This window comes from Phalacrocorax aristotelis, chromosome 10, assembly GCF_949628215.1.
Source record: "Phalacrocorax aristotelis chromosome 10, bGulAri2.1, whole genome shotgun sequence".
Lineage (NCBI taxonomy): Eukaryota > Metazoa > Chordata > Aves > Suliformes > Phalacrocoracidae > Phalacrocorax > Phalacrocorax aristotelis.
The window spans coordinates 8,445,836-8,473,753 of record NC_134285.1 but is presented as its reverse complement, the minus strand read 5'-3'; the positions used below and the strand labels follow the sequence as shown (position 1 = coordinate 8,473,753).

The following is a 27,918-nucleotide window of genomic DNA, read 5'->3' as shown; positions in this document are numbered from 1 at the left end:
TTCATCATTCACAGTGACTGACGACTAAGCACTTGTAGTGTGTCTTGTTTTTTGCAGGATTGTTTAAAGGTCGTTAGTCTGCTAGACTAGTGCATTATAAAGGAAACCTGAGAGCTTCCATACATTAAATCTTGTCCCTGAAATGTTTCTGTGGGATAGCTCTATCTGAATTGCTATTTCGTTACTTTGGCAGAGGAAGGAAACCAGAGAGTTGGAAAAACAGTATTTTAACATTGCCATTGCTGAAGAACTGTACATTGCTTTAAGACCCAATTACTGATACTAATGTTACAAATACAGAGTTTAAATGCTTCTGGCAGTGTATTTCTGACAGGACTTCCTGCAAACAAAGCGCGTTATTTCAAATATTAAGCCCCAAATGGCATGTAATATCTATAAATACAGTAGCAGCGGTGAAAGTTACCCCTTCTCCGAACACAGCCATCCCCGATGAATGGTCAGGCACAGGACATACACATTTTAATGGAATGACAACTTCTAGTTCCAAAATGGTTCTTTGCTACAAAGTGCTGCTTTATTGGACATGTCAAAAGGGATAAATTACTTTAAATTGAAACGATTTTGAAAAAATAAAAGTAACTTTTCCTTATTTTAACTAGTCATAACAGTGACATTTTTTAAAATTAAATAATTTTCTAAATAATAGTTTCAGAAGGCAAATATTTAGTACTCGAACAAAAGATAAATTATAAGTTTTCTGTTTACTTAAATCCAGCTTTTTACAGTAAAGTAAGTGAAGCTTGGCAATGCAGGGGAAAATGCAAAGGTACATTATAAAGCTTATTGTATGAAATCAGTTTGATTGTTGGATATGTAAACACTGACTATTAAAACAAAACATCTTTTGAGATGAAGCACAGAAAATACAATCCTAATAGTTCTCTAAAAATATATGTAATAAAGTTATTTTATTTGGACAAGATACTGTGCAAGTTATGCAAAACCTATTACAGTAATTAATGCAAACATGTTATTTATGGTACTCCCACAATGTATGTAGAAACCAGAAATCTCTAATCACATACTGGAAAGACCAACTTTTTTTTAAACAGTAAAGCATCTTAAATCTTCGTTCACATTTGGACTTGGAAACAGTGCTTTCCTTGGCATTAAAATACCAAATATATTCTTTAAATACGTGCAAACATAATCTTTACTTCTACAAACACAGTACTGAGACCACACCACACTGCTCATCATATAAAAATAATTCCATACACAGTCACACACAGAGAGGAAAAATGATTGTAAACTGCTGCAAGGGGAAAAACGTGGTACCTTCCTGAAGCTATCAGGAGAGGCTTTTTCAGCACTTCTCAAGGACAGAATTTCAAACAACAATTTCACATCACAGCCAAATTACAGTAAGACAGGGGAAAAAAGCTTATTTTGAGAATAAGAAGTAGTTTCTTTTAAAAGACAGGATGAATTAATCACTTACTGAAAACAAAGCGCAGAGCTTCATTCTGAACCTGTATTAGTATGCGTTGGCAACCTCCGCTGATATCAGTAAAGTTGGTTTGCATTCCTACCACTGTAAAGTCAGACTCTTATTTAAGACCTCCTCTTGTCTTTTACACTATGAAAGCCTTATTTGCAGTGATCTGGCACACAGCCTAACTCCTCAAGTGTCTGGTGCCTTCCAACCTCATCAGGTAGGCATCTGTATACCTCACTTATGGTTCTGGTTAAGATGGAGACAAAACATCATTTACCACCGTTTGGACTAGCAATTTGGAATGAGACTTTGTCACTTAGACTGAGTAGGAGCATGCTCTCTACATAGCCTCGCTGAAACCAGTGGTTCTGCTTCTTGATTAAGATATTGCTCATTGTGAGCAAACACAGCATTTAATTTTACTGATGGAAGCAAGAACAGCATGAGCCACGCTATATGCTTATATAAGCGGGACTCCTGTAAGCAGAGTTATGTGCATGTATAAATGCTTGTACAACCAGGACCAGTTATGTTTGCCTGTAATTCATTTAAATTCATATGACATCTTCACCTCTGCTCAAATATGAATCTAAAGAATAGTGTGCAAGGGGTGTGACTGTGAGAGAAATGTAGGGAAGGAAAGAAATGTAATGTTCATTAAAAAAAAAGTAAATTCAGTGACCATCTGCAAAAATGTTCACATTTCTATGGTTGTGTAGCAGCTATGGTAAAGGGTCAGAAATATGTTGTGGCTAAAAAGCTTGCCTGCTTCGACAAAACTATTAGCTCTATCAAGTCACATTTTACACCTGATGTAGTAGAAGAAATCAGTATTTAAAATACCCCATTGTAAATTCCAGTTCAGTAAAATATATTAGTAGCACAAAAAGGTCATGTTTTTCTCTCCAGGCAAGAGACATTTAGTTACTTTTGAAATTATACTGACTACTGTTTGTTTGCAACATGTAGATGGCAACAACTTAACAAGTAACAGCATTTCTGTCCAGTTCTTGACTTTCACTGACCATCAGAGGGGTTTTAGAATGTTCTGTTTTCCCTTTACTCTCCTCATCTTCTAAATCCTTTGATACTGCAGGGTTTTCCTCAGAAGCGTCAGGTACAGCGACCCTGGCTGCTTCAGTTGCATTTCCTCTGACTGTAATGTGCTCCCATCCACCCTGTGAAGTATCAATAAAGAAATATAAAAGGAGAAACACCACCCTGCAATTACACTATCTGATGTGATGCTTTTCATACACTACCAGTTTTATACTATTTTTTCGTGAGGAAAGTAATCCTGCTCTGGGCTGAATCAGAAAAAAGGCTCCTTGTAAAACAATACACAACACAACACGCCGCCCTGACAGTGAGGTATAGAGGTAGTAAGCTTGAGCATTATTTTTATTACAGGGGACTGAGGTTAGTAGGGTCAGGTGTTCATAACAGAGCTACGGCAGGTTTTCCATCAACTTAAAAGGGGTCAAAACCTTGAAACAGCCTTTCCCAAAACATTGCTGGTAACGCAGGGAACAACGAGGAACAATCATGTGCAGACTTGGGAGGAAACAATTTTTTAAAAATAGTACTTACTTTACTAATTTTTCTGTTATAACTTTGAAATTACCTCTTTAAAATGAATACTTATCAAATGCAAACAAATGACTTCCCAGCTCTAATTGCATAACCCATTACATTTACTTAAAAAAGAAACCTAAAACTGAAGAACAAAAGGTCAATTTCCTGCAGGTATATGCAAGCTTTAGGAAGCTTGCCAGCTGGAGCAGGATGGCACTTTCCTTTCTAAGCCGGCCTGTGGGTATTTGGATACGTAGCTTTTAGGCAGTATGATGCCACCAGCACTTACCCCAATACCATAATCCCATGAGAGGCCTTTAGGTTCCATTGGCTGAACACCAGTCCGATGGCAGACGGTCCCACAGCTCAAACTGTGACTTCCTTGCACCTTGTCAGCTATCACCCAGACCTCAAGAAAGCAAAGACAGGCGATAAACGTGCTCTTTGTGCTGCTTTTCCCCTAACATGAAAATGTAGGTCTGGCCACTTTCAGAAACTAGTCTTGATATTGCACAGACCAAAACTGCTCTAATTTAGCCAGAGAGACAGCCAACCAACCAACCAGATACCAGTGTTATAATTAAAACATTGCCAGATAGTAAGACTTGGCAGGAAAGAGATTAAATATATAAAATAACCTCGTTAAAAAAATTTAAAAATAAATTTATGAGGCTTTTTACAGCAAAGGGCCAGCTGTATCATGATTTCATTGGCATGATTTTTGTCTTGCCATCAGGATTCCAGCATTTAGAAAATCACCTTGTAGAATAATGTTAGTTAAACAAAAACAATTCTGAAGAACATGTCATTTAATTACAAAAGTATGTTAAGTGTAATTTTTAATAAACTAATGAGATACAAGGAAGCTTAATACACACCTGGTCCAGGGGCCCTACAGACATTTTACGGATATTATTTGAAACAGGATCCCAAGTAGATCCTTGAGGGTAGCTTGGTGTGATACCTTGCCGGTACCAAAGATTGCCTGTAAAGTAAATAGTCCTGGTTACAGCTCAGGATGTCGGCTTTGTATGAAGTGCTAATAAACAACGAAACAGATCAGCAGTTAATACTTTCTGTGTTCTGTGGAAATGCGTTATGGTTTTGACTACTGTGTGAAAGACAAAGAAGTTCCTACTTTGGAATTTGTATTTCTATAGTCATTCTTTATAACTTTTCTAGAAAACAGCAAATACTCTGTTTTGTAAAATTTCTTAGAGAAAAATGTTCATATAAGGAGCTATGCACTAGAGAAGTAAAGCAAAGGAGGCTGGTGTTAATGTTTCTTTTACAAAAGGAAGGTTCATAATTTATCTTGCAATGATGGTGCTACTTCTAGGTTTTTCAACAGGAAGATATTCCTCTTCAGTTTTGTACGTTATGGGGTTTCAGACAAAATCTTGCCAAGCAATTCTCTGAGATTCACCTATCTCCTCCCCCCAAGAATTGCACAGATGCTGGATTGTTGCTATCTAAGGCACTATCAGACATAACAAAAAACAAGTCTTCAAAATCAGTAATTATGTGGGCTGCCTCAACTACTCCATCTCTTTCAATATGAAATATTACACCTCTTGGAGCAATAGTAATCATCTGTCCAAGCAGAAGCTCTAACTTAGCCCCTCCTTTTTAAATCAAGCTGATGTATATTGATATTTTTTTTTTGGTAACACTGAAAAATGATATTTGAAACTCCTTACCATTTTTATCCAACACAAACACGGACGTTCGTCCTACTGAGACTTGTTTTAACTTTTGTTTTTGAGGTGAAGGAATATGGTACCAACAGTCACCTAAAGGTCAGAAATACTTGAGTAAAACATTGAGAAAACAGAATTCTGTATGAGAAATCTTGGAGATGTCTGCCATTGCAATACATAGCTGTGCAAGAAAGCTGTGACTGACACAATATATTTTTACTAGCTTGTTTTTAGAAACAAACACTTTAAATCACACAGTGAAGAGCAAATTAACTGCTATAATTATCATCAGTATTGTTCATATGCACCGTTTTGCACAGCTATGGGAAAGGCCTCTGCTAAACAGATTTGTCTTTTTCAGACATGGCAGTGTAGTAGAGCTTACACAATGTACAAGATGAAGACTGTACCGAAGAAGTGCAAGCACTCACCTGCAGGTTTCTTTGGAGACACTGAACCCCGATAGAAGGCAGAACCATCTCTGGCAATAGCCCACACTTGGTAAAATGCTCCAATTGAGATGGAAATGAAGGGCTGATCTGTTCCCACATGAAGCCAGGATGTTCCCTAGCAAATCATGGAAGATGAATTATGAAGTAACAGTTAAAAACTCCCCAACAAAATATCACTGATTATTGCCAAATGGGAAAAACCCTAGATAGTGAAAAGTACTCTGGAGAATAATTTCTGTACCTTGTGACTGAACAAAAACAGGTTCTCTGATCCTCAAAGATACTTGGACATTTAACTCTCTGAAATCAGTAGCTGTGTTGAACTGTAACTGGGCCTTTTCTGTTGAAATTGCTGGAATGTAGGCACCTACATGTCTCTGAGCTACAGCCCTTTCGGGTTTGTTTTGATTTTTTCAATAGCCCCTTTTTTTATTACACAGAAAAACAGTCTCACAAAAATTGACTGATATGGGGCTTCAGATTCCAGACACAGAATTCCAGTTCTTGGTGTTGCAGTGCCATACAGATCCATGCTACTGTAGCTGACTGAACAGGAAGAAAAAAAAATCCTACAAATTTTCAACTTCTTGCAGGTTTTCTCCAAATTCCATTAAAGTATATCATTAGTGGGTTTTCCCCCCCGTTATAAATATGGCTTACAATTAGCATATCAACCCTAATTTGGTGTTTCAGCACGTCTCTTATTAGGAAAGCAGTATTCCTATTGAAGTTACTGGCACTATTTGTTCCTTTCTGCATACTTTAGTGGATGTTGGCTCAATAAATCTGTCCCAGTTCACAGAAAAATCTGTAGGTACGTCCAGGCCCACCTGCCTTTTAAGTTAGCACAGTCATTTCCAGGCCAGAAAAGTCAATGGACAAACTCCTACTGATGTTAACAGGCATTAAACTGGGATCATACTTGAGAGAAACTCTATCCCTGGGCACTTTATTTAAATGGGATAGGCACATTGTCAACGATTTTAAAAAAAAGAGGAACTAAGCTATCAGTGCAGAAAGTGGAAGTAAAATGCTTCATGAGAAGTTATATAGGGGCTGAAAGAGACTCCTGCAGGTGACGTGGCACAAGCCAAGACAGATTATGCAAGAGAAGCGCTATTGTAAGGAATGCTGGCAGCAAACTGTGTTATGGTTGACGGGCAAGAACTTTCAAATCTGGGACATAAAAGGGAAAAAAAATAACAAGGTGCTATAAGAGAAGGCACTGCATGATTGTGTGTACGTACTTGCATCATTACATTAAACACATCAATAAGGCTGTAAAAATAAATGGGGAGCCTTACAGCTGGATTTTGCTGTGTCACTCCAAGCCTGCAGAGCACGTCTCCTTTGTCACTGATTGCCCACAGTGCTACTGCTTCTTCATCATCTGCATCTGAACTGGGAATTATGGAGATGTCCCACAGGGTAACAGGAGGCACTTCCAGCCATGGCCCGTTGGTGACTATCTTACATTTTCTGAAGCAAAAAGACCCCAAACCCGTCAGAAGTATGTACTTACTATAACTGAGTTTTGTGTCCCAGTCTACTGTTGACTTTAGTGCAAACAATCCTGAAATCTTTTCATTAAGTAGGTAAAATAAGTATTAGTATTTTTAATTTGAAAGGCGTTTACAACAATCAATCATGTTTTACATCAGGTTTTCAATGTTGACATATTACTGATTTCTCAGAACTGCTCTTTTTTAAAACAAATGTGACTTTATAAAACCAAGGCCACCCAAGAAGTCTGCAGCTTGTGTTACAATGCTCCCCAGCTCTCCAAATCTCACTGGGCAAGAGCTGGATAATGAATATTTTACCCCAGCTGAGAATCCCATTGCAGAGAGAACACACCTGGTTCACTCTTTCCTCTGTCTTGGTTAAGGGAAGCATTTTACAATTAGTTTTTTGGTGGAGCCTGTTAAAAAGTTACGCAGCATCTTTAGGTGTATTTTGTCTGTGGAAACTGCAACCAAGTAGTGCTGTCTATTGGGGAAACTACATTAGATTCTATCATCACAACAGTAATGTCTGTGTATGAAGAATGCCCTAAAAAACTCAGGACATTCCTCTGTTCTCCAGTTCTGGAAAACTGGTTCCAGTCCTGAGCTGTTCCCTATTTGTTTTCAATTTTCAATTGATAGTTAAAACAAGAGGAAATGTTTAGGCTTGAGGGTATTTCTCAAGTTGCTTATTTTATTTCAAGTCACCGTTTTGGTGACTGGATGTCATTTGTTTTGTTGCACATCCTGCAATAACAACAACAGTTTGATGCTTCAGGACCTTACTTCAAAGATTTTGGTAAAAGGGCCACTAGCTTTGTAGCCTCAAAAACAAACAGAACAATGTGGAACTAAGTTCACAGCAATTTATTAGCATAGCTATTAGCTGCTCTAGTATAGAAAGCACAGAAAAGCTGGAAAAACAGCGAATGCACAGACTTTCCCTGTTTAATAGAATAGAATATAGCAGCAGTTTGCTATTTTCCAGGTTTTACCTGAATATAATGTACTGGGACTTAAATGGGGTTGGACTGTCTGTGGCCTAGTAAGCAGTACGTGGAATTCCTGTGTTAAAACTATTATTATACAGGACACATTACCAGTGTTGCAAGTGACCTAGTATGTACTAATATACCTAGTCTCTACTATTCCTTAATCATTTACCGTAAGGAAAATTAGATATCGAGAATAACTAGCTGACTTTTATCTACAGATCCCACAAAATCAAATAGAGTGTCTACCTGTAATGGCTTAAAATTAAAGCCATAATGCTAAAGATCATCAGCGTCTCTACTGGAGATTGGTTATTTACTGCAGGTTGCTTTACTACTGCTTTTGTTGATTGGACGATGAGACTCTTCCCTCATAACTAAAGGAGAGTTCTAAGGAACAGTTATAACATAACTGTTATGTTATATATATACATATGTTATATATAACAAAAACATCAAAAGTTATTGATGTTCAAAACTCTTATTTGTGTCTCAGCTGCTCACCTTGCCCAGCGCCTCCGTCGGACAAAGTCTTTCATTGTCTTGTGACCATGGTAGGACCTACCAAAACAGATTTAAATAGGTGTTCATGAGGATGTTAGAGCATCTGCAACATCAGTGCCAGCCTGACAGCACTACCTACCTGCCCACCAGACATTCCTGCTGACTTTAAAATACATTAAACTATAGTTTGCTAAGCTCATCTTGCTGCCCAACCTCCCAGCAAATTTCAGTGTTAGTGTCCCCGTAAAAAGGGAGAAATCAAGGCACAATTGTCCCTGTTAAAGCACAGTTAATGTGCAAAACAGCAAACAAGAAGAAACGAGGGCTTAAATATGGCATTTGGTTGCCAGTATTTTAGGTAGAAGGTATCTCCTTACGCTGGAAAGTCTGCTGCATACTGCCAGCCTTCCCGATCAGTTCCGCCTGAAGCATTGAAATCAATATACCAATCGGATACCTATTGTCAAAAGGAGACAGTAAGAATAACAAGCACAATCAACACCTAATGTGTAATAAAAATAACCTCCTCTGATATTTCCCCCCAGCTTTTGGAGCGTAAAAACTTGCTAGAAACCTTCTAATACTTGCAATATAAATTCATACAGAGGTTCCCAAGTCTTTTTAATTCAGCTGAAGAGAAAAGGATCAGAAGAGAAATCTAAGTCCCACTAAACAAAAAAATCCCACTCCGTGCTTAACATTCTTTTGACTACAGAAGATTATCACTATGGGGAAACCAAGGTTAAATGTTACAACAAATCCAGGAAGAAAGTCTGGGTCACTTGAGCCCAAGTCTTGTATCCTACTTGCTAAGCTTTGCCCTCTTAGCAAAAAGACTTTTAAGACAAAATTTACCCAAGACCACTGCGGGGAAGGAGGCTTGGTATTGATTTTTGTACATTCCTGCAAGCCAGATGCATCGCTCCACATGTATCTGTCTGTGGGCAGACCTCTGTGGTGAAACAGCGTATAAAGAATGCAAGGTCATTTACAATCGAGAATTTAAAATGCGAAGGATGAAAAGCCTGTTTGTAGCACTTCCTACTTTCATACATGAAAGAGTCTTCCATCACAAATCTCTGTATTTATAAATATCCTGTGAATGATGAGGGTAGTGGGAAAGAATCTGTACAATTGCTTCCAATTGCACCAAACCTGAGGACCATGTAAACTTTCCTCTGTAGAGTGATATTCCTCACTACTAATTAAAACTGGAATGAGAATCCTGAATTTCTCTGGCATAGATACCCATATATGTGGATGCTTTTTCAATACTTCTGTTCAAATATACTATTCAAGGACCCAATGTATTTAGCACAATATGTATATGAATATATAGATCATAATAAGAACTTTGCTGTATGGCCTTAATAATGAAAAATGTTGCAAGCAGGCACACTTTGTGCACTCACAAAGCACAAATCTGCTATGTTTTGCTACAAATGCATTTTGAATGGATAATCACAAATCTAGAAAATTGAGAAACACTGCTCCTTCCATCTCAGGTTAACAATAAATGGAAGGAGACTGAAGACAGAATAACTATAACTACTCTGAAAAGCTAGAACAAACCCCTTGTTTCATCTGACAGTAGTAAAAAATTACAATAAATAAATACAATAAATTGAGTAAATAACCTGCTGCTATATCCAGTGACTGGGTTCCACCGTTGGTTCTCATAAATGTAAACACACTTCACATCTGACTGCGTATAAATGTTATCAGCACTACTGGCCAGTCCTGTGAGGGATAAATTATTTGGATTATAGTAAAGCTAAACCTTAAACACACTACAGTTTAAATTCCAATAGTCACAGTACTATCACTGATTATCCTATTTCTCACTCTTAAACTGAAAATATAAATATAAAACTGCAATACCAATTCCTTCCTAATGCGTGGCCTGTTCACTCTGTAACCCTACACGTTAGGCTCAAGGAAGGACAGCTGAAATAGCCTGAATAGCTGACCCAGTCAGGAAGATTAGTAAGAAATGTGCACACCGCAGTAGACCAACTGTCCATACCTTGAATGAAGCCACCTCCATATCCACCAGTATAAACCCAGGCTGTGTGATCGTACCCTATGCCCCACACTATGCCTCGGTTATTGCACTCTATCAGTCGAAGATGACCTCCAACTTGACGCCAAAACCTGCCAGAAAGGGAAAATATTTTACACTTATTCTGCACCACATCCATCAGGAATGTACACCTTCCCCTCCTACAACTCAACAATCTTAAGGACAGGCAACTTTATATGCTCATTTGTTCAACCTCTGTGCGATCTGTAAGTGAAGGCAGTTGCCAGTTGAAAGCATTTCCCTCTGAACAACTACTGAAGAGTCAGCTGGCAGGGACCTGTCTGCCTCCACTTGGAATTTTCAGGCTTTGAAGTATTTTACTTTCCTTTTATTTTATGGCTTGTTTTAGATATTTTTTTTTCAAACACTAGTTAGGATGATCTTGCTAGAATCTTTATGACTCAGTAGCTGTCAACTGCCTCGGCTTTAACTTTATTCTCTTTTTTTAAAAATCTAGGAACTGCTTTTATCTAACAAGAAAACAAATGACTTGTATGTTTGCTGTGGAGCTTGGTAAAAACAACAGCTTTAGTTCTTCCTATTCTCCTAATCTTTGCAGGTTAATCCTTTTCTGGGGCTTTAAACAGCCAGCTGGCCGTGGTACTTTTCTGGGGAAGAATGGGGCAAATAAAGAGATTGCAGAGGAGTATTTTATTCGTCAGAATGAGAGGAGATCATCTAGGTCACGGATCCCTCAAACTAAGATGCAAGAGCACATCAGCTTTGTGATTTGCCAGATGTTGAAGGTGCTCTACCCTGAAGGAAAAGGACTAAAGGATCTCTGAGGTATTATTCAAAGACATTTTGTGCAAGTGACTTGAAACTGAGGATATTTTTTAAATTGGCCTTTAACCCGTTCAGAGGCTGGTATTTTTTTCTTGAAGAGTTTGCAGTACTACATCGTCACAGTTGTAACACAAACTGTAAAGGAGCTGCTCCTGGACTGTAGTGACTATGGAGGACTGAGAATTTTGGATTTCCTGACTCAGATAAAACTGAAAGCTCAAATTACATTACAATTACAGTGATCAGGTTTACTTTTAGTCTAGGCCATCTCTTAAATTAAATAATTATGGCATTAAAGATGCAATCACAAAGAAATGGGATCTCAATGAGAAAGGCTTTTGAAATCACATGAATAGCTCCAGCATCTAAGAATTAAAACATGATTTGGTGAATTTCTTCAGATGTATTTCTGAATATGAAGGCAGCCTTGTAATTGACAGACACCTGCAGTGTACTAGACACTCCAACAGCCCATCAAAGCCACTGACTTGACAGGAAAGAGAGTCTTTGCTGGATGGCATCCCATGCAGAAAGAACAGCTTCTGAAACCTCTTACATTTGATCACACGGCATCAGGTGTGGTCCAGCCTCCAGTTCAGGACTTGGCTCACTAACAAAGATGTCTCCTTTACAAGTAACTGACCAAATGGCATGGTGAGAAGGAGGGCCTTGAATCCGTCTGCTTTCACAACAGGACATGTTCAGCAAAGACAGCTACAAAACAAGAAGCAGAGGACCAAAAGCTTCTGTTTACATGCGAACAAAGATTTCCACAGATGCTTCGGGATTACAAAACAAAGCTTTACCTTTGCAGGTTCTTGCAAATCAGCAAAGTGAATTAGCAGCTTTTTCTCAAAGGCACTGGAATTCAGTGTTTTAGAAATTAACGCAATCACTGGAATCAATATGGTTTGCAGTATCTCATTGTTACGAAGTGTCTTTCAGGTTTTCTATTGCTTCAGTATATCTATGCCTGCCTGTCTATAAGACTCTCTGCAACAGTGACAACAGGCTAACAGTTCTTCTACCAATGCAGAAGAATAGACTAACAGAATTAAACTCCTAACTCATTTGTAGCCTAATCGTTATCCAGAGATAGGAAGGGAAGGAAAAACAATATTGGTTTTACTGTGGATAACTGCAGCATCAGAAAGCATGTGAACTCCAGAGAAGGTAGGAAGCCTCAGGTGCCAAACAGACTGTTTCAATACCTAAATTGTGAAAATAGACAAATAGCCTAGATACCATAAATGTGACGCTGAGATTTCAGAGACTAGCTTCTATGTTTTATTTCAGATATGGCCAGTTTGAAATGAAAAATTCCCAGAATTACCCAGTCATGCATTTCTTGCTCTGTTGTGGCTGCTAGGCGGATCGGCCACCGCTGCTTCGTTCTTTCAGGTGTATACAGTGCAAAGGAATGCTTGGCTTCATTCAGAACTTCAACTATAATAGTGACTTCATTCAGGAACACGTGGATATACTAAGACAAGAGGGAAAAAAAAAACTGTGACTAAGGCAAACTCAGATATACCTTCCTTAGTGTCAGCATTTTTGCACTTCAGGACTATGAACAGGGCATTCCTGCTGAGGATGGCCTGGTGCAGAAGGAACAGGGCTCAATTTCCAGTCCTGGGACTACCTCTGATTCATACTGCATTAACCCTATTTATGAAGGCCCTGGCCAGCCAAGCTTGGCTCTTTCTTCACAATCAAGAACGTTTTGAACTTCCAAAAGAATTCCTAATTGGTGCAAAGCCAATGGCTTAAGCAATGTGGATGGCTGCTGACTCAGTATTTCTGACATAGCGTCCACACAGATACAGCTTAGAAAAGCTTGCAATTTGCTAGTACCCTGGGCTACCTTTGAACTGGTTCCTAAAATTTAGAACAACAGCGTACCATAATTGGCCTCCCATAAGAAAACTGTTTTCCCTTCAAAGGTTTTCCTTTGCCAAATGCAACTCTCTCAAGGATCTCAAGCTGAACACACCTTTTTCTCCTCATGATACATGTAATAGATGAACAGGATGCTGTCGCGCATTCCATCGCTCCCAGTGAACTGCTCAAGTGCAACTCGAACATCCATCCATTTATGAGGCTTCCAATTCCTCCACCATTGCAAGGTCCCAGTTTTAACCCAAACCGACTGCAATGCAAACACAAATTTACAGGAGTAAGGAAACTGCATGACTCCTTTCTCCCAAATACTATTTTTTGTGACCACAAGAAATGGTCTCATTAGCAGGACTAACCTGCTGCAGGTTAGCCTGTATCGTATCAGTTAATTCTGACACAGAGTAAACCAGAGTGTTCAGGAAGCTGAAGACAAAATGAAAAGTGACAAAAGTGGATAGAAAGGTGCTGAAATAACATGTGTACATCAGTATTAAGTTTTACTTCTGCAAGAATACAACAGCACACAGACACTAATTGACTCTAGAGTGCTCCTTGTTATAATGCAATTTCTGTCCAGACTTTAAAGGCTTTTGACGTAATCTTTTAAAACTTGATTAAACCCCTGGACTCCAAGTGTTTTTAATCAAATGAATTCCAGATGTCATTTGGCAATTAGCAATAAAGGGATCAACAATGTAAATGAATCTGAAAAGAGCCAAGGAGTCATAACAAAGGGAACATCAAACAAAAGTGCTGCTATTTAAGTTCTGCTATTGATGTTTGCACCATTGCTTTATTTACGCAAGTTACATTAATCCCTTAATGGTTACAGGGAGGGAAAGTTCACCTACTCGAGTCACAGGTTCAGTTATGAAGCCTCATCTTGTGGTGGAATAATTGATACAATGTTCCACTGTTGCAAATATTTCTCTGTGGATTTGAGGTTTCAACGTACTCAGATAATGCTGACTAGTGCTTCATCTGCTCCTACACAAAACTATCAGCTAATGTTTTTAGATGAAGATTGCTGCGCCACATTTGATAAGCTGCTACTTCCCTGCAGGGAGCTCAGACATGATAATCCAGGAAAGTTGTCACAGACAGAAATAAGGACAGGAATATAAAGCTGACAGTAAGTTCAGATCAGTACATGAGAAATATATTATTGATGCCCAGTATCAGTGTTTAGCAGAGAAGAGACACAAGTCCTCACTGCTTACCTGCTCAATAGCCTGTTCATAATGCCTAAAATTCTCCAGTTCCCGCTTTGTCCTTTCACTGAGCTGCTGAAAAATCTGCTTTCGCCACGCTGCTGTCTGTGCAGGAGTGATAGACAGAGATAGAGATTGCACAGAGGATGACAAACCTAGAACAGAACCAAAACCAATAAACTCCAGTGAGCTTTGAATACAGTTCTGTGAAAGGTAAAACATGATGTTGCTTTGAACACTGGACTGAATCAACTCAGTCTAACATAATTTTTCTAATTATTATACTTTGGAATCAATGTATTACAGCCAAACTTTGTAAATGATGCATAGAAATGGGATCACTAGATGATTATATAGAATCTTTCAAAGCCATAACCCTGTAAAAATGGGAGTTTTGTCACTGAACTGCAAGATAATTAGACAATACAATGCATTAAGAGTTACACTGTTATTAAATACTGAGATGCCACAGTTCATAGCTTATTTAGAAAATACGGTTATATTCAGCTGTCTTTCAAGAATCTAAATTCTAACACCATGCAGTTATCAGCTTGGCTCACAGTCACAATGCCTCTGAGCAATTTCTGTCTCTTACCCTTGTCTCAGTAGGAATGGTAGGAGCAAGGCAGTTACTTGTGGCATCTGCATCTCTCACAAGAGCCCTTTTCCCTGCTTTTAGTTAGTATTCAGTGATATTAGGAGTTTTGCCTGAAGTTGCAGTTTCAGTGCCATTAAAAATGAGATGCAGATCCAGCACAGATTATTTTACAAAACTCTTACAGAAACTTAGAGAGAATATCACCTTTACATTTATATACCTCAATCTCAAAGTGCTGTACAGCTAAATACATGCAGCGCTATCCTCAGACAGGGAGCCTGCATATTAACAAACTGCAGTAAGAGTAAATGGGTTATCAGAAGTTTTGTGCCATGGTTTTGTTAAAAAAAAAAAACAACAAACCCAAACCAACATTTTTCTTAAAGAGCAGTGGAAACTGGGGTCTGTTGTGGTGACTGGGTAGTACCTGATGGAACAGTGAACCACTTCAATGGGCTGTGCAAATCTACAAGACAGCCTCCCCCAGACACCCAGGCCCACAGTGGGTGCTCATCGCCTCCATACTGCTCTTCAGCTCCCACTGAGAATATGCCAAGGGAAGACAGGCTGGATGTGTCTGCAAAGCTGCTGACAGAAAGGACTGGATGCTTTTGCGCCTCCTTCAAGTCAATGTTTGTCCACTGCAGTTCTGCAGAAGTATTTGGGTTTGTAGATGATTTATGCATTTCAAGATCAGCTTTCTCATTATTAGTTGTAGTATCGGTGGCTTCTCCTTGATCAGAGTCCAGAGGATCCACAGTCAAACTTGCATGTATTTCTGTTGTCTGGTTGCCTGTGCCATCACCATTTCTGCTGGCTGCAGCTCCCATCGGGGGAGTGTTGGCAAGATTCACAGGTATGCTTGGAAGCTCTGTATCAGAGGAAGTATCTGCATCACCCTGAATGATTGCGTGTGTTTGATTCTGAATATCATCAGTAAAGAAACAGCCAGCACTGAAGGACAAATAGATAATTAATTAACTATAACTCAAAGCATTATAAATTAGCACAGGCCTGAGACCAGCGACATACAGAAATCATCCCAGTGTTTCTGCTTTAGGAGAGAAACAGCAGACTTATTTTCTGAAGGTCAAACACTGTCATCAAGAGAAAAGTGTCCAACACAAATCTGGCAGACCACTCTAGTAAACCTGAAACATAGGAAGGCATTTCATTGATCTTTTCAAACAATTGGTGGTGTTGGCTGTCTACAACTCTCAGGAAAACACTGAAGCAACATCACATTTTTCAGATATGAAATAATGAATAGGATTTTTTAAAGCCCATTAACAACTTCATGATTTTTGTTTTAGCTAAAGAGGGATTCTACTCAGTGCACACTCTGACTCAAAGAAGCAGCTTCTGCAGCACCCCCAGCTTCACTGGCATGTCTTGCAAAGCCAAGAGGCCAGCAGCCAGTGGGGAATTACTGATTTATCTCTCTAGGAAAGGAAACATACAGTGACACTCAGGAGAAGGATAACTCCCAAGCAGAGTTGTCACTGATACTTCACAGGTAATGTTTTCTCTTATTAGAAACTAGTTCCAGAGAATGGTAGTAAAGCCCAAAGAAACACGCTCCACTGCAACCATGCAGTGAATTCCAAAGTGGGAGCTTCAGTTTCTACTCCAAGTGCGACTATTGCTCCTTACTGTTCATTTTAATGGTAAAACCCGCAAATGCTTTTTGGCATACATAATGATTAGAGATGCCTTCCCCGCTCCTCCCTGCCTGTTCCATTTGAATGTAAAGAAATATCTCCTAGTATTGAAACTTGGCATATGAAGTCCCAAGCATGTATTTTCACTGAGTACCTGAGCAGACTTGTTGAGCTCCCGGTCTGAGATCTGTCACTCTCTCGGCCAGATACAATTGCCTTCCATGTCTTCCCACTGAGCTCACTTGGTGTGACACCTTGCCGAAAATAAATTGCTCTGTCATCGCAGCCGATTCCCCAGACCTAGGGAAGGAGAGAGTTTGGTGAAGTAAATGCCATGGAACACAGGTAGATACCAGCTACCAAAAAGGCTCAGTAGTGGAAAATACAGCACAAAAATCTGCTGGATACAGCATTTTCCCTTTGTGTTCTTCCTTCATGCTGATGCTGTAGGTGCAGTATAAAGTTCTGTACCATCAAGAGAAAACTGTTTGCACCTGAATGTGCCGTACAAGAGACATGCTGACTGTTCATCTTCTGGTGAGGAATTCAGCCACGCATTCCTTCCTAGCAGTTCAAGTGCACGGACTTCTTGTTCAGCTGTCCATACTGGCACTGGTGACAGTCCTCACCACGTATGAATACTGCCTGTACGACGGGGCACATAAATAGCCTTACAATTGCTACACAGCTGTCTTACCTGGTTATTTAAGCCTACAGTTACCATCATCATTTCTCCAACCATTTCAATCCAGCTTGTTCCACAAGGATTATGTGAGTTCACTCCTCTTCTAAACCACACCTACAATAGCAACAGTAAAAAGTCTAAATTTTGCTCCTTCTGCATTAGCAAACAGACAGCTGGAATTTGGCTTCTTTAGTGGGTTAGTCTTAATCTCTAATACTGACTTGCCGCAGTGCCTTAAGAAGTCTCTTACCTCCTTGGTTCTTTTTTGCGACCAGGTAAAGATGAAATAGTTCTCTTAATAGTACCCACACTGCATGTCCTCGTGACCAACTACAGGCAGAATAGCCCACAAGGAGACTTTCTGTTATGACTTTCTGTGACAGAGTTGTTTCTCTCACATTGGAAAAATACCTTCTATTACATGTCAACCGTAGGCTATTTTTGGTCACCCTGAATGGGCTTCTAAATAGTGTTCTTGTATTCAAACCTCAGAAGCAGAGCTCACGGAGGGAACTGTCGGAGCGATCTTTTCAGTGGTACAGCTCTTTAAATTGTTTTCCCTTAGATTAGTTTTTACCTATCCAAAAGGTTCGGTGGACCAGGTACCTGGCAAAATTTCCATGTGTATTTAGCGCATAGTCATATAGTGGTAAGCAGCTACTTTAGAAGTTGTTGGTTGAATCACATAATAGACTGTATTTGACTATCCTGTGGCAGATCTGAAGAAAAACATGTTAGCTTATCTACATTTATTATAGTGGTTTTATCTGGCAGATGGAGCAGCCTGGACACAGTCTGTTGCCACGGCTCAGCTGACAAGCAGTAACTCATTAAACCAGAGTAACTCAATTACTTTAAACTACAATACATGCACAGAATTCATCTGTGTCTTTGAATTTAATATGAAGGGGTTTGATTGCAACCAGCACAACAGCACTCTAGTATATTCTTCAAGACTTTCAAGACTCCCTGTGAGGAGTAGGGAGTTAGACTCGATGGTCCTTATGGGTCCCTTCCAACCTGAGATATTCTATGATTCTAAGTTAAAACCCCAGTAAGAAAGTCATCACACATATGCATAACAGATATGTCACTTAATAAATACAAAAGAACTACATCAAAAGTCTGATGAAGAGGGAACAGTTACAGTAGGAAGATTAAAAAAAAAGGATCATACAGAAAAGTGTAGATGAAAATATTCCCCTGTGCCACTTTAGACGTAACCTTCAGACCATGTGGAAACAAGACTGAGTAGCTTGGAATCCCTTCAATTTCAAAGCTTAATATCCCTTAGAAGTAGGCCCCTTATTACATCCCCACCCCACTACCACATCGGTCTGACTTGGGTTTAGAAAATTCCTTCCAAGAGAAAAGCAGAAATTCTTCCTTAAATTAAACGCAACTATGTATATCACAAACCACCACAGGACATTCCTGTAACAGCAAGGGCAACTCGAATCCCCAAACCATGGGGCTAGTGAGTCCAAATCACCAATGTTTCCTGAGAGTAACGTGTCTGTTTGAGAAAGCAGATAGAAAAAGAGCAGGAAAAAACAGAACCAAGAGCATGACCCCTCTTACTTTTCTATCCTTTGTAACACACCACACCACATCAACACCCACAGAGACATGCATAATCCCATTTTCAGAGTTTGGAGACTCCACGATAGTCCAGGAAATTCCTGCAAGAAACAAAAACCAGAAGGCATTGTAGGTTAGTTTCTTATTCAACACTACAGACATCAAAGGGGTTTCAGCTAAATTTAAGAAACTTCACCTTGAGGGTTATTCCTGTCAATCCCTTCTCTCACAATGGCTTGCCCTTCCCAAAGAGTTGCCCAAAGGAGGTCATAAGGTCCACAGCTGATCTGTACAACTTCACCAGGAGTGGTGATTAAGGACCACATGGAACCTTCTGGATTGTGATGGCAGACATTTTCTCTGTACCATACCTAGACAAGTTTAAAAAAAAACAAATAAAACTTAGAAAAGTATCACTACAACAATGAAACCATTGAGACAAGCATGAAGACAAACTGGAAAGAACAGTCTTCCTTTAACAACAGGATTTTTTTTACACAGTGTATGTACTTTGACCTTTAAAGGTGTTTTTTTTTTAATGTTGATTATGCAGTTGAAGACTATTCCCTTATGTACTAAGGGAGGAGGCTAGCTACAGACTAGCTTTCATCATGGAAGCAAATCTGGACTGTGTGCAGTAACCTATTGCTACAAGTTCTGTGTATGTTTCAATGTTTAAAAAACATTTCTGTATATTTCAGGACATGTCATATAAACCAAGCATAAACAAATACATAAAACAAAACTGTTACTGTTAGATGACAGCCCAACCTCACTTTCACTGAGAAGAGCTTGCCACAATATGTGCAAAAAATTCCATTCTCTGTGCAGCCTTCAGTGACAACCAGTCCATTTGCTAGTCTTCGTCCTACTGTCTGTGCGCTTTTCTATAGATCACAGTCAAAACAGGAAGGTCAAACATAGAAAGGATCTTGCAGTAGTCGTATGAATGCTCCGAAGCATGACTGCTGAGTGTTAAATCCTAATTTTTAGAAATACTTGATTTCTCTGAGGACTTTTACTTGGGAAATGAAAGCATTTTACAATGTCAATAAATAAGCCTGTAGAGTGGGATGCTTGTCACTTATTACTAGGAAGTATGAGGCACAGGGAATTTTATTTAAACAATTCGACCAATATTGCTTGCCTTTTCAGGCAGTGCCAAGTGTGACTCAAATCTCAGGCTATCTGTTAAAAGTATTATGTTCTTCCCTGTGAGACCACAAGTTAGAAATTTTCCAGAGACAAAGGAATGTCAGACACATGCTGTAAGGATGAAGGAAGGAAGGAAAGCAAGGATCAAATCTTTGCAGCACTGAGCAGAACAAGAGAGACCTTATGGTAGGCCTAAAAACAACAAAAACAAAGATGTATAGTTTCAATAGAAAATAATGTGAAAACATTCCAGAGCTGGATTCCACGTTGCCAAGTCAGGAGGTTACCGTTTTCTGATCAGTAAGTCTTAGAAAACTATTTTGTAAACTCTTTATTGAATCATTCCTGACTCTCCACCACAGAGACATGGCACAACGCTTTGTGAGAACCTTTATCAGGTTTTAAGGCTCATTCTCTTTGTTACCAGTGCCATAGTCTGCATTCTGGGCATTTTTCAGGATATAAGACACTACTCAACCCAAGTTTTTAACCTGTTTGTAGAGGTTTAAGGCTTCCATAAAACAGCAATCCTATGAGATACCAAGCCTCTCCATTTACAGCACAAGTCGTTGCACAATGTAGTCCCAAAGCAGCCTCTGCCAGATGCACAAACAGTGTATTTCCTTACAGGCATAAGACAATAACAAACCTGCCTTGCTTTAAAAGCATTTAACTCCATTTCAGTAGTAATTTATATTCGAAAACTTAGGGAACATGCACATACCCTTCCTTGTAAAGAAACCGCCCATACTGATAAATGGCCAAGAGGCTCATCAGTGATTTCCCATCCTCCAATGGAGATGTCATTGAAAGGGTCTGGCAGCTGGTCCGGATCATCATGTGATACAATCTGAAACAAAGAGAAGGAAGATCGAGAAGAGGAGAAAATACACTGCAAACAGATAGGTGATTTGGCTGGTAGCCTAACTTGTTTCTTGCAGATTGCTTTATATATCACTTACTAAAGTGGCTGAGCATGGAGATTCTTCCCCTCATTCAAGGCTGCTATATGCAGAGTGAGGGGAAACGCTGCCAAAGCAGCACGAAGAAGTCTGTGTTTCATCCCCTAACTAAGGGAAATTTTTACTCACAGAACAGTGCACAGACATGTTCTTTGAATTGGAAAGCTGGAACATCAAAAGTTATGATTTTTGTACGGTCTTAGAATGGAACAACAATTATTAAAGAGCAGTTATTCATACAGGTAAAGGACACAGCTGGTGAATGATGTGAGCCGCGTGCCACCTTGAAGGAGAGTGCTTTGTCAAACAACCAATGAAAGTTAAAAAGTTGGTTTGAAATTTGCAAAGCAGTTGAGCATCTATCTCCAACTGCATTACCACAAGTTTCTATGAAAAAGCCAAGACTTCCATTTATGCTTGCAAGTATTACAAGTTGGAAGTCAAGGAATCCACGTCCAGCCTATAGAGCAGTGATAAAAAATTAATTTCACTGCACTTATAATTGATTATTTCAGAAAATCAGTTTATTTAATATTTAAAAGATATCCAGAACCTTCGCCCAAACGTCCCGTGATTTGTATCTCCTGTATCTGATCCACCTCCTGCGTCTGACACAAGAATTCCATTTCTTATCCTTTGTGTAGGTGCTGGGGAAGTCTATGGCATAAGTCCAGCCCTGCAAACAGAGGTTTTCTTTTATGAAATTCAGGACCAAGGGAAAGCTTGAAATTGTAACTCGGAGCAATTCTGCCCAAGAGTCACTCCTACAAATACAGTACAAGTTACTGTGCACATCTTAACAGCCCTGACTAACAGATCAGCTAATTCCACGAATGATTTATGAATCATGTCCAGATTCCTCTGCACGATACACACAAAACAAAGACACAGTAAACCGTTTTACTTTCTTCATAGTAAAGATCTTAAATAACAATGGGAGCCAGTTGCCAGCATTTCGTGGCCTGATCAAAAGAAAAAAGCTTCTATAGAAGCTCCTGTAGACTTCAAAAGCCTTCAAGTAAGATCCTTCCTTGTGTTGTATTATAGTTGAGCTATTTCCCAGAAAGAAGCAGCTATGGGAAGGTAAGTGCCTTTTATTTTTACAGACCCTTTACACTTCTATAAAAGTGCCTTTTATTTTACAGACTAAGGATTCCCAGAATAGATCTCTTTTTGGTTATGTTCACCTACCCCTTTCTCTGTTGGTTCCCCTCCAATATTTTCATCCACATACCAGTCAGACTCCCACTCCCAGTGTGGTGAAGGCAGTGTGAAACTATCAAGCTGCTGATGCTTTAGCCCGCTCACATCACTCCACTGCCAGCGGTCGCTGGGCAGTAATTTCTCACAAAAGCCACCAACTGGGTTCCAGCGCTGCCAGAAATAATAAATAAAATACTTTATTTGAGATCACATCATCTCATTAGACATCTGCAGGGAGTCATAAATGATACATTTCTTATTTTCTGCAGTAGAAGAGGAGTAAATTCCTGGGGTGAATGAGAAAATGTTCACACTGTAAGCCCCTACCTAACATATTTGGAGGAAGCTTTTCTAAGTATCAAAGAAGGGCTGACTGCAGAATGAGTCCCGACCAAGTCATCTTCAGCTACATAAATAGGAACATCTGATGATAAATTTTACTACTATCAGTGCTATTTTCTGTGGTGATGTATGGCACCATGATACAGCACCATTAAGATAATGCTGTATAGGTGGCCTTGGGATCTTTAGTCTACTCCCCATTAGAAAGATGATTAGTATCCTGCCTGCACTAGAGAAACAGCATAGCTTCTGTTCTGGAAACTATGTCAAGAGAACTACCTCAGTAGATCTTCCCTGCATCTTATGTTATACCAAGAGGGGTTTTTTTTCAAATCTGGCTTTAATCAGTTACAGAACAAATAACTTCTAGGGTTTTCACCAATGCAGCTGTGATTTTTCTTCCCCCCCCGAAACAGTGGCAAAATTTGTCATGTGACGTCTTACATTTTAGGGCACATGGAAAACAAGTGGTTCAAAATCCTTCTATAATTTTTTATGCAAAATATTATTCACTTTTACTAGGAACTGCCTAAATTGCTTTGCATATCATCTGTAAATTATTTGAGTTTAATTTTGTCGTTGTTAGCTCTTGCAGAATATTTCCTTTTGTGCTTTCTAGTATTTTGTTTTCCATTTTTTCATAGCCTAGAACAAACAACACAAAAGTTTTAAAATAACAAATTAAATAAAATTTAAAGCTTTGCATTTTAAAGAACATGTTTACATAACAAAAGGAACATTCTTAAATGGCTGGAAAGTTGTATCAATGTTAAATAATGCATAAAATCAATTTGTTGTCTTTCTACCCATACAGATAATTTAATGTCTTTTCTCAACTTATATTTATTCCATTGCCTATTAGAAATTAGAGAAATATGCTCAAGAAAATAATTCCATTTTCTTTCTCATATAACTTTTGGTTAACTTAAAACCAAAATAGATAAAATTTCCTTTAAATTACTATTTTAAAGACAACCTTTTGAAGTACATCACATAAGGATCGTATTAACGTTTGTATGCAAAAACCTGGAAACATTGTACTTTAATGGAGAGTTATGCCTTTATTAGAGAATTCTTTGAAACATTAAAAAATAGTATTTTCTTAAGCATAATACATTTTTGATAATGTATCTTGGTTGCCTAGATGTTACACTGGACATTTTCTTAAGGGGATTGTCTATTTGTCCCTAAGGAAAGGAAAACATCAGGTGAAAAGGGTGAATGTTCCAGTCTGAAATGGCTCGTGTAAAACAGGCTGTAATGCACGCTGGTGTTGCTTTTAGTAAAAGCAGGGAAGTGTCACCTTCCTTTTGGATTTAAAATACTAAAAGAATAACCTGCTATTTGGCACATATATACTCTTCAGAAAATGAAAACAAATACAACCAAACAATCTTCCTGTGAGAAAAACACATACAGACAGCTGACATACAGCTTTGCTATCATTCCTTTCTGATGAGTATGTGGCAGCATGATAGAGGACCCCATAACACTTCATACCTGATTCTCATAGGTTTCTTCCTGGTATCTAATAGGGACGTCACCCGAGAACACATAGGTGTATACTTGATGATCACAGGCTATCCCCCAGCAGCACTGTTTGACGGCAGAGACCCGTTTGAATTCCAGCTGTGTGTCCTTACAGAGCTCCCAGTACTGGCCAACAGTAGACAGGGTGTAAACCCTCCCAAAAATGTCAACAGCCCACAGAAGGGAACTGGGCATGGCCATGTCTGAAAGGCAAAAAGGAGGCGTTAATGAAAATGACAGCTTTAAAAAATGGATCTTGAAGCTGCTGCAGATCAGTTCTGCTCTAAGCCATTGTTGGTCAAAATAAAGATGTAAAGAATGATCTTTTAAAAAGAGCCTATGCAAAGCTGGCAGCCAGATCTCTCTCAGTCAGAGCAGTGCAATTACACCTCTTAGATGGCTCTGAAATCCATGCGAAAGACCCAGCTACAGGCACAATGTTGTCTATCCCACAAGAGCTCACAACATGAACAGGACAGCTTTGGCAGGCTGAGGACAGACGTCAGCACTGAACTGAGATGAAGTAGCATGGACCATTTTACAGCAGAAGGCTTTGCCCTCAAGAGCTGGTAATGCTGGTGGTGCTACACACACCACTCATCTCAGTTCCACAAAGCCATATCTTACAATACCTCCTTCTCAGCCCCGTCTTGGTGTACGCCAACATAGTGACACAGGTACAATGGAGAAGATGTGAAAGGGAGCTCCTCCATAAGAACCCATCTAGTTTTAATCCACGGACATATTACCTACTGCTGCCAGCAAACCTATTTCCAAAGCATTCTGGTGACCACTTTGGGATCTGATCTTTATTTAATAAACATAGGTGTGATATTTATTTAAGTATACATAGAGCGTGGTTTGACAGCAGAGACCTGGTTGAGTTCCATTTCAGTTTTATCACTTAATAACCTGCCATTTTCTGGGCACTGCTGTCCTACCCTTCATCAAGGGGTCAGCATTTTATGTCAGGTCCTTTTAGAAGGCAAGAAAGGCCAGTGTATTTCTGTCACTTGGCCTTCTAGGCACCATTAAACAAGTCTCAGTTGTTCTGTACGTCTGACAGCCAGAACTGCTGATGAGTATTTTTAACTCTGCTTCCAGTTCTATTAACTATACCATGGGGGATGAGGAAGGGAAAGGTAGAAAAGAGGACTCAGATCCAACCCAATAAAAGAAAAGAGGAATCCTTGCTTGGAGCCAGCATGAAACACTGCTTGTTTGTTGTCAAAGGGCAACTGTGCTTTCAACACAAGAGCCTAAAGAGACTTGCCTGCCTGCTTTCTGACTGATAACAAGTGGTGGTACAGAGGGTTTAACTTGTACCGTGTATTTGAGCAGCAGAGGTGAAACTGCAGAGAATCTGGAAACAGCTAGGCCAGTGTCAAAGAACAGCCCGTAAGTTCACCTGTGATCCCAGGGAGGATGTTTCAGAATTCTTTGATTCTTAGAAATGCTGCTGGTCAGTACTGAAAAACCTGCATCCACCAGATAAATAACAGGTAACAGGGAGAAGAAAATTTATAGCAGCAGAGAACAAGCAAGGCCAGGGGAAGGTCACAAGCAAAATTGGTTGTGGCAGCATAACTATGATGAATCCTCTAGTTTTGAGGTTTTTTTTCCTGTTGTTGCTGAATATGAAGGTATGTATTACTGCCTTTGTCTGCACTTGGACCAGCATTTCTCCTCTTTATATCCTGCCTTTCAGTGTTAGTAAAAGTAGGATAGTACAGAAGGACAAAGTACGGAAAAAATGGAATGGAGCAAAGAGAAGATGGGGTAAAAATTACAATGTGTGTATCACTGGGAAAATAAAGGCCACGAAAATGAGCCTTACAGTATTAGCACCTGAAATTCTGCAAAGCAGTCTTTAGAACAGAGGAAAATATTATTCATTTAATCTTAAGCAACCAGAATGCCAGCAGGTCTGGGGTAAGGGAAGTATTATGGATAATGCAATGAGGATCTCTGCCCTGTCAGATAATAAAGTGATGCTTGGGTCTGTTAAAGGCGAGGGCCTGTACCTGGAATGATGGTCCAGGCAGGCAGAAAAGTACCTGGAATAGGCAGAAAAAGGTAGTGAAAGTTCCAAAGATGAAGAAGTTAGGAAAAGCACAGTTGGGACAGAATTAAGATAATCCAGGCAGATGCAACTGGATTAAAATACTCAAGGCAGCCAAGATAAGTGAGAGTTTCTGCCCCTTTTTTCTTCTGAACTTTTGGGACAGGGTGTTTAGAGAATCCTGGGAAAATCCCAAATGCATTTGGGATTACAAACGACTTCGAGGACTTCCGTGTAGGCCCTTTCACACCCATTATGCTGCATAAAATGAAGACAAATACTGCTTGATTTTGAAGGATGCTCAGAGCTTGTGGCTCACGTGCATTTCAGCAAATGCAGAAGTTGCCCAATATTGTCAGGGGACTGGCAAAAAATCACACCCACACTTGCTAAAATCTCCGTCATCCCCCCGCTCAGCCAGGTAATTTCTGACAGAACGACAACTACTTAAATTGAGATGATACGTCGTTAACTAAAATTTCCAGCTGCCTGGCATAACACTGATTGCTACAGAATTCACGAAAGATATCCCAACTCCGTGCGTTTTGTAGAAGTAACGAAGTTCCCGAGCAGGGAGGGGCCGCGCCCCCGCCTCCAGCCCGCGGCGGCATCTCGCCCCGGCGCGGGCGGGGGCGCGGCCCCGCAGGACGCGGCTTGTTCGAGGCGGCACGCGCAGGCAAGCTTCACCCCCCGTTCAAACCACCGCCCCTGGCAAGCTCACCCGCTACCCGTACAGAGCCCCCCAGGCGCTGCCGCGCACCCGCGGGGAGCCCAAAGCGCCCCACGACGCCGGGAGCAAGCCGGGGCGCGGGCAGCGGCGGCGCACGCTGCTCCTTCAGGCGGGCATTAAGGACAGATCGGCTTAACAGCGCGGGCGGGGCCGCTCGGCGGCGGGGCCGGCCCGCGGGCCTGCCTAGGCCGCCATGGCGCCCACTGCCCCCTCCGCCCCGCTCCCAGCTGCCCAGCCCCAGCCCGGCCCCTCGGGGCTTGCCCGTCACCTGCCTCCCGGCGGAAGGACTCGCCTCGCCTCGTCTCGTCTCGCCGCACCGCGCCCCGCCAGGGCCGCCCCGCCAGCGGCGCGGAGGCAGAGGCCGGCGGAGAGCGCCGCGCCCCTACTGGCTGCGCCGCCGCGCGGCGGCCCCGAACGCCGCCGCCATTGGGCGGGGAGGTGCTGCGGCGGGTGCGTCACAGCGCGTCACAGCGCGTCACGGCGTGCGGGGGAGCGGGTGCGGGAGCGGCGCGGCGCTGGCCCGGGCGCGGGAGGGGCCTGACTTGGAAAGGGGGGCTCTTGCAGGCAGAGCCCATCCCTCCGGTCAGCCTGCGGCGCAGGGAGCGCAGGGACTGCTGTCAGAGTTAGGAAAACAGCGTTTGCCTGAAATGACGTCTACCCCTGATGTATCAGTAAATGGCTTGCCTGAGGTACAAGGAGGAAGACCTCTCTCAGGGTCTGGAGATCAGGTCTTATGAGGAGCAGCTGAGGGAACTGGGGTTGTTTAGCCCAAAGAGGAGGCTGAGGGGAGACCTTATCGCTCTCTACAACTACCTGAAAAGAGGTTGTGGTGAGGTGGGGGTTGGTCTCTTCTCCCTAGTAACCAGCAATAGGACAAGAGGAAATGGCCTCAAGCTGCATCAGGGGAGGTTTAGATTCGATATTAGGAAAAATGTCTTCACTGAAAAAGAGTGGTCAGGCATTGGAACAGGCTGCCCAGAGAGGTGGGGGAGTCACCATCCATGGAGGTGTTCAAAAAAATGTGTGGATGCGGTATTTCAGGACATGGTTTAGGAGGCCTGGTGGTGTTGGGTTGATGGCTGGACTTGATCTTAGAGGTCTTTTGCAACCTTAATGATTCTAAGACAGCCTTTACTGTCACAACTTGTAGCTGTGTAGTAGTAGTGCAGTAGCAGTCCTTCCCAGGACGCCACCAGAGGTGCTGTTCGACATTTATTGCAGGTCACTGCTGTGACTTGCCCTG

The 27,918-nt window shown here is 40.7% G+C and overlaps 1 protein-coding gene across 2 annotated transcripts; it reads right to left on the bottom strand.

Moving 5' to 3' along the window:
• Positions 1–912: 912 nt before the first annotated feature.
• On the bottom strand, positions 913–27,106 carry TECPR1 (tectonin beta-propeller repeat containing 1). 2 transcript variants are annotated; one of them, XM_075105024.1, is made up of 25 exons: positions 26,944–27,106; positions 23,854–24,086; positions 22,000–22,182; positions 21,362–21,484; positions 20,571–20,696; positions 18,888–19,062; positions 18,692–18,792; positions 17,123–17,224; positions 16,580–16,725; positions 15,192–15,718; positions 14,176–14,321; positions 13,050–13,205; positions 12,390–12,539; positions 11,613–11,770; positions 10,214–10,341; positions 9,825–9,927; positions 9,043–9,139; positions 8,565–8,644; positions 8,188–8,244; positions 6,491–6,665; positions 5,166–5,301; positions 4,735–4,827; positions 3,913–4,019; positions 3,324–3,443; positions 913–2,637 (listed from the first exon to the last, which is right to left on the bottom strand). In XM_075105024.1, exons 2-25 carry the CDS (start codon positions 24,082–24,084, stop codon positions 2,440–2,442), a joined length of 3,618 nt encoding a protein of 1,205 aa, XP_074961125.1. In that variant the 5' UTR covers positions 24,085–24,086; positions 26,944–27,106; the 3' UTR covers positions 913–2,439. The 2 variants fall into 2 exon arrangements, 1 of the variants encoding a protein (XP_074961125.1); XR_012662470.1 differs by lacking the exon at positions 6,491–6,665 and having other exon boundaries at positions 26,944–27,073.
• Between the last annotated feature and the right edge of the window lie 812 nt (positions 27,107–27,918).